Source organism: Diaphorina citri, unplaced genomic scaffold (assembly GCF_000475195.1).
Source record: "Diaphorina citri unplaced genomic scaffold, Diaci psyllid genome assembly version 1.1 scaffold1706, whole genome shotgun sequence".
In the NCBI taxonomy this organism is placed as follows: domain Eukaryota; kingdom Metazoa; phylum Arthropoda; class Insecta; order Hemiptera; family Psyllidae; genus Diaphorina; species Diaphorina citri.
Genome location: NW_007379132.1, coordinates 59706 through 66899, shown reverse-complemented (window position 1 = coordinate 66899; position 7194 = coordinate 59706). Strand labels below are relative to the sequence as shown.

At 39.5% G+C, this 7194-nt stretch overlaps 1 protein-coding gene across 1 annotated transcript; it reads left to right on the top strand.

Moving 5' to 3' along the window:
* Window positions 1-836: 836 nt before the first annotated feature.
* Window positions 837-1822, top strand: LOC103516939 (facilitated trehalose transporter Tret1-like). Its single transcript, XM_008481930.2, has 2 exons — window positions 837-967; window positions 1356-1822. Exons 1-2 carry the CDS (start codon window positions 916-918, stop codon window positions 1709-1711), a joined length of 408 nt encoding a protein of 135 aa, XP_008480152.1. The 5' UTR covers window positions 837-915; the 3' UTR covers window positions 1712-1822.
* Window positions 1823-7194: the final 5372 nt, after the last annotated feature.

Genomic DNA, 7194 nt, shown 5'->3' with positions numbered 1-7194 from the left:
AAAATATTTAAACGTAGGAAAAGTTTTGCTGGCCTCAAACTCTGTTCCCTGTGTATTTCTTATGGGGAACTTAAAAAACGTCAATATCTCGGGAACGGTTCAACCTTGTTCCCTGTGTATTTCTTATGGGGGGACTAAAAAACGTCAATATCTCGGGAACGGTTTGGAATTTCGGGATTTTCCGATTTTTCCCAGTACCTACAAAAAATAAGGAATCCAATGGTGAAAACCGCATCTTCCTAGCTCATCTAGAAGTGGGTTAGAATTAGTATGAGTGAGTGAGTGAGTGAGTCAGTCAGTCAGTCAGTCAGTCAGTTACACAAGGGGCTGTATATATTTAGGATTACAATTACAATTTTTACAATACAATTATAGGTAGGTACACAATAAAAATAAAAATTAAAATAATATAAATATTATTAAATATTAAACAAAATATAAAACACATTAAACATAAAAGCATTATTAAACAATAAATACACCTAAATTAATTACCTAACTCAGAATTAATTTATTTATTCAGCCTAATTTATTTGTTCATTGATTTACTAAGTAGGCACACATATTTATACCTAACTACATATATATTATATTCTGGGACCATTCGAGACAGATTAGTCCGAGTCTGATCACACGATCATGCACGATGTCTTATCTCAATTTGACAATCCTTTCCAGATTTTATTATTATCATTACTTTCCTTATCCTAATTCAACATTCTATGAAAGGTGATTCATACATAGTTTTCCCAAGTCCCAAGAATTCCTACTTCCAAGTGGACTTTATTGAATTTTCAAACTAATTTCATTTCAATTTAACCCTTGTTGGTTCTACAGGTCGTGGTGTCGTTACTATCGAGTCTACTTATCGATAGATTGGGTCGCCGGTTCCTTCTTCTCACGTCAGAAATCACAATGGCGTTCTGCCAACTACTCCTGGTGGCCTACTTTGTTTTCAAAAACCAAGGTGAGTTTTTGAACTTGGCGTCAAAGTTTTGAACACGAAATGTGTTTTTGGGAGATTTCAATAGTTTTTTTTCGCATTAGTTTTTATTTTATTACTTTTTTTTCTCAACATTAACTGGTCTTCCTCGTACGACCTGTTTTTTTATTTACTTAATTTTCTACTGGTAGGTAACCTTTTCACATTCCAATTTATGTTTACATTCTTTACCCTTCTTCCCAAAAGATAACCTCTTTCTCTCCATTTTTCCTGTTTTTACTTTCTATTTATTATAATTATTTACCTATTTATTTGTTTACTATCAACCCTAAAAGGGGTTGATACAAACCAATTTATTTTTCACATAACTTTTCTAACATTAACCCTTCCCGATCCTATGTTCCCACTCAAGGTTACGACATGCAAGACTACAGCTGGATCCCGATCTTCTCCGTGTGCACCATCGTGGCCATCTTTCGCATCGGCATCGGCCCCATTCCCTGGTTCATGATGGCCGAAATCATCCCCCTGGAGGCCAAACTCTGGTCTTCTTCCCTCCTCATGTGCTACTCCTGGTCTTGCCTCTTCCTCGTGTCTAAGGTCTTCATGGATCTGATCGACACGGTAGGATCGGCCGCGACTTACGGCCTCCTCGGGGTGATTTGTACGCTAGGGGCGGTGTTTGTGTACACCCGCGTGCCGGAGACGAAGAATAAGAGCTTCGAGGCCATCCAGGCCGAATTGGCCATGGGATATACGGCCTTGTGACCGGGTGGAGGTGTCACAGTCCAAGTCTAGCCACTATCAGGTAGACCTGACAGGTACACCTGATCGGGTCCGCCTGTCGGATAGACAACAACAGGTGCTGTACCCCAAAAATACGTGCGCATACGTTTCTGCGCAGTTCTTTCTCCTCCTCCGCTAGCGCGCTTGCATAGTGGCGCTACCTAACGGACGAAAAAAACAACTGCGGAAAGTCGATTTGGTAGACAGTTTTCCGCCAGAACAGATAAGATTTGGTAGACCGTTTTCCACGAGAACAGATAAGATTTGGTAGACAGTTTTCCACGAGAACAGATAAGATTTGGTAGACAGTTTTCCGCGAGAACAGATAAGATCTGGTAGACAGTTTTCCCACCAGAACAGATAAGATCTGGTAAGACAGTTTTCCACCAGAACAGATAATATTTGATAGACAGTTTTCCGCCAGAACAGATAAGATTTGGTAGACAGTTTTCCGCCAACCAGGGCGTACCAACCACGCACAAAGTTGCTTAACCTCAATGATCCAGTGACACTTTTAACATGTAAGTTTTTCCTTGATAGTCCTATAGTAAAACGATGCATAAGGAGTAAGAATAACTAAAAATTTCACGATTCTAAGCAATGTACAGACAAATCTACAATTTTATTTATATAGATAAATAAATTGCAACTATGGGCTTATCAGATGTGAATGAATGAATCAAATAATGTTTCATTTACCAGTGACGACTTACCAATTCAACTTGGGGGAAAAAAAGTCAGTATACCTTCCAAGCTATACTCGGGTGGGCCTAAGTCCGATATGAGCATTTTTAGCTAAATCCCCTTTAGGGGTGAGCTATTTATTTCTAACGAAAGTCACAACTTTGGGTCGGGGTTGTGCCAACCACGCACAAAGTTGCTTAACCTCAATGATCCAGTGATACTTTCAACATGTAAGTTTTTCCTTGATAGTCCTATAGTAAAATAAATAAATTGCAACTATGGGCTTATCAGATGTGAATGAATGAATCAAATAATGTTTCATTTACCAGTGACGACTAACCAATTCAACTTGGGGGGAAAAAAAGTCAGTATACCTTCCAAGCTATACTCGGGTGGGCCTAAGTCCGATATGATCATTTTTAGCTAAATCCCCTTCAGGGGTGGGCTATTCATTTCTAACGAAGGTCACAACTTTGGGTCGGGGTTGTGTTTTTTTGGGTCTTTTGGGCCACTATTGTGCTAATGCTACCGCCCTGGGTAGCTAGCTATCATCCTTCACTGATTGTGCTGATGCCATGTCCATTTAAATAGCTTGGCGGGTCTCCCATGAACAAAAAGTCTTTGAAATGTCATCATGCCCAATCAATTAAAAAAGAAGAAAAAAAATCAATCAATGATTTTGATAAAATGAATTTGATAAAAATCAATGATTTTGATTCTGATGCCAATGATTGCGAAGTGATCAGATGTTTAGTTGATTCCATGCAAGCACGTGGTAGTTGATAACCGAATTTTTAGTACAGTTTAACGATTCCTTCTATTAATTTAATTAATTGACGACCCTTAAATTTATTTATTTGTTATTCGATAAAGTCACAAGTTTGGGTCGGGATTTGTGTGTTTTTATGTGTCCTTTATGGTGTGATCAAACTATCGAGGTATCAGAAATAATTCTTTATCAAGTAGGAAAAAACCACTCAGTTTTTAGGTAGGCGATTATTTCCATACCAGATTATTTCCATTTGAAAAAAAAAGAAAAAAAAACTGAATACGAGTAGGTAGATCTTTTCCTTTTTTCTTTCCTAGATGTTCACACCAGATTTTTATTTTCCGTTCTAATGAAAGAGATCAAATATGTGTGACATCAGACTTCACGCAGTTGTTTTTTTCGTCCGTTAGGTAGCGCCACTATGCAAGCGCGCTAGCGGAGGAGCAGAAAGAACTGCGCAGAAACGTACCATCATCCTTCACTGATTGTGCTGATGCCATGTCCATTTAAATAGCTTGGCGGGTCTCCCATGAACAAAAAGTCTTTGAAATGTCATCAGGCCCAATCAATTAAAAAAGAAGAAAAAAATCAATTAAGTACCTAATGATTTTGATAAAAATCAATAATTTTGATTCTGATGCTAATGATTGCGAAGTGATCAGATGTTTAGTTGATTCCAAGCACGTGGTAGTTGATAACCGAATTTTCAGTAGGTACAGTTTAACGATTTCCTTCTATTAATTTAATTAAATAACGACCCTTAAATTTGTTTATTTGTTATTCGATAAAGTCACAAGTTTGGGTCGGGATTTGTGTGTTTTTATGTGTCCTTTATGGTGTGATCAAACTATCGAGGTATCAGAAATATTTCTTCATCAAGTAGGTAGGTAATTTAACCACTCAGTTTTTAGGTAGGCGATACCAGATTATTTCCATTTGAAAAAAAAAAAACTAAATACGAGTAGGTAGATCTTTTCCTTTTTTCCTAGATGTTCACACCAGATTTTTATTTTCCGTAGTGTGACGTCAGACTTTACGCAGTTGTTTTTTTCGTCCGTTAGGTAGCGCCACTGTGCAAGCGCGCTAGCCGAGGAGCAGAAAGAACTGCGCAGAAACGTATGCGCACAAACACATTAATGCGTTGCCTGCGAGGGAACTGTGCTCGGTATATTTGATGTGACGTCATCGCCTACGGGAGCGTATGCCGTGACTTCAAAGTTCGGGGGCTTCGCGGGGTTATGCATGGGGTCGCGCTTCGCGCTCCCTTGTTTACGGTCGCGCTGCGCGCTCCCGGGGTTTCGCGGGGTTGTACATAGGGTCGCGCTTCGCGCTCCCTTGTTTACGGTCGCGCTGCGCGCTTCGGGGCTTCGCGGGGTGTGCATGAGGTCGCGCTTCGCGCTCCCTTGGCTTCGCCCCTGAAAACAAATATCGTCCCTGAATCTTGTCTGGAAGAAATGAAAACTACAAGCGAGAGAAAATATTAAACGTAGGAAAAGTTTTGCTGGCCTCAAAGTGTGTTTCCTGTGTATTTCTTATGGGGAACTAGAAAAAGAAAAATTCCGTTGGTCCTCATTTTTCCTGCTCTATGACTTTGAAACATCACCCAAGTAAGCGCAACTGATCTATTGTATTACCTATTGTATAAGTTGTATTAAATTTTAATGTATTAGGTTAGGTAGGTACTCGCAGGTTCCTAGGTCGAAGGATATACTGAACCATAACGTCGATTTGAAGTAGATAAGTCTCAAAGAAAACACTGACCAATTTATTGTTCCATTACACATTTTCATCAGTAAAAATGGATTCTTCAAATTAAATTGATCCCAAGGGCAAGGTAAACGTAGACCCTTGACAAATGGAGTGTGCCTGAAGGCATGTGATGTGTTCTAATCCACTCTACCCCGGAAGTGACCAATGTTGGACTCACCTACAAGACTCCTTCCTGCATTCATCGTCCAGACACACGAACACTTTGCTGTCTTCCTGAACTATGTTAGTGAATCCGCAGAACGGGCAGCTTTCCACATCCTGAATACCGGCCTTCTTGATGTCCTCCAGTTGTTTGCGTCGAATGAGCGAGGAGAATTCGCGTGGCTCCATGGCAGCCTGTAAGGTGGAGAGGGAGAACTCCCCTCCAGTGCAATCCGCGGACATGCAGGGGAATGAGAAGTCCGCGTTTCCGATGCGAATGTTTGCAAATCTGGAATTTTCGGAAGTAAGAATAATAATATCGTTTATTATTGACTTAAAACACATTAATATCATCTTATTCCTCTATGAGTAGTGAGTACTCATGTACTGTACAGAAATAGAGAATTGAAAATCCGAAGTGTGTTGAAAAGTTGAAATTTATGTCCGGATATGATGTTTTAAAGAGGAAAGAACATTTGATGTGACGTCATCGCCTACGGGAGCGTATGCCGTGACGTCAAAGTTCACGATTTACCGGCATTTTTTAAATCGATTTATCTCTGGATCTAGAAGTCGTAGAAGAAAAAGAAAGATTCCGTTAGTCCTCATTTTTCCTGCTCTATGACTTTGAAACATCACCCAAATAAGCGCAACTGATCTATTGAGATTTTTTTACTTTTGTCTGTCACACTATTGCATAGAATTGTGAAAATATTAATTATCTATGGAGTAATGTTGGCAAAATGTTCAGTCTTTCCAATGATTTACCATTCTTTTCTCTCTCCTTCTGTTCATCTCTCTCAAAGAGAGGGAAGTCTTTATTTATTCTCAAAATCAACCCGACATCACGAGATAAAGGCTCGACCGATTTTCGATGATTTTTTTTTCTTTTTTTTTTTGTTGTGATTTTTGGTCTTCTACATATCTTGCACAAGCCACCATACGCTCAGCTTCTGTGAGTTTTTTTTTTCTTTTTACCTCTCTTCTTTTCTTTCTTTTTTTCCTTGTATAATTTAGCGGGGGCTTGTCTTACTACTCTTCTTCCTCTCCCTTTTTCTTCTCTCCTTCCTTCTTCTTGGACTATTTGGACCTGTTTTTTTCCTTCATCTTCCTCCTTATTCCTCCTCCTCCTCTTCTTCTTCTTCTTCTTCTTCATCTTCCTCCTTATTCCTCCTCCTCCTCTTCTTCTTCTTCATCTTCCTCCTTATTCCTCCTCCTCCTCTTCTTCATCTTCCTCCTTATTCCTCCTCTTCTTCTTCTTCCTCCTTCTTCTCCTCCTCAGTCATCCTTGTGTTTTCTGTTTAGCTTTAGCTTTTTAAAAGAAGAAGGAGCGAACGCTGAAATAACTATTTCGTTACCTGAATGAATGAGGAAGAGAGAACGACGCATTGCTCTCTCTCTCTCTTGTTTGAAAAGTCTTCAAAAGGAGGTGGGTAGTGTGATATTGGATTGACGGTAAAAAATTCTTGTTTTTAAAAGAAGAAGGAGCGAACGCTGAAATAACTATTTCGTTACCTGAATGAATGAGGAAGAGAGAACGACGCATTGCTCTCTCTCCCTCTTGTTTGAAAAGTCTTCAAAAGGAGGTGGGTAGTGTGATATCGAATTGAGGGTAAAAAATTCTATTTTTGTGTTTCAAAATACAAAGCTTTTGGAGAAAAACCAAATTCCTTTCATTACCATTATAAATTATAATAGTTGTTGTTACGCCACATTTTTGCTAAATGCGAAGTCCAAAGTTGTAAAGCTTTTCCATTGACGGATTTTTTTTACCGTCAATAGATCAGTTGCGCTTACTCGGGTGATGTTTCAAAGTCATAGAGCAGGAAAAATTAGGACCAACGGAATTTTTCTTTTTCTTCTTCGACTTCTAGATCCTGAGATAAATCGATTTAAAAAATACCGGTAAATCGTGAACTTTGACGTCACGGCATACGCTCCCGTAGGCGATGACGTCACATCAAATGTCCCGAGCAAAGCTCCCTCGCAGGCAACGCAATTAATGTGTTTGTGCGCATACGTTTCTGCGCAGTTCTTTCTGCTCCTAAGCTAGCGCGCTTGCATAGTGGCGCTACCTGACGGACGAAAAAAACAACTGCGT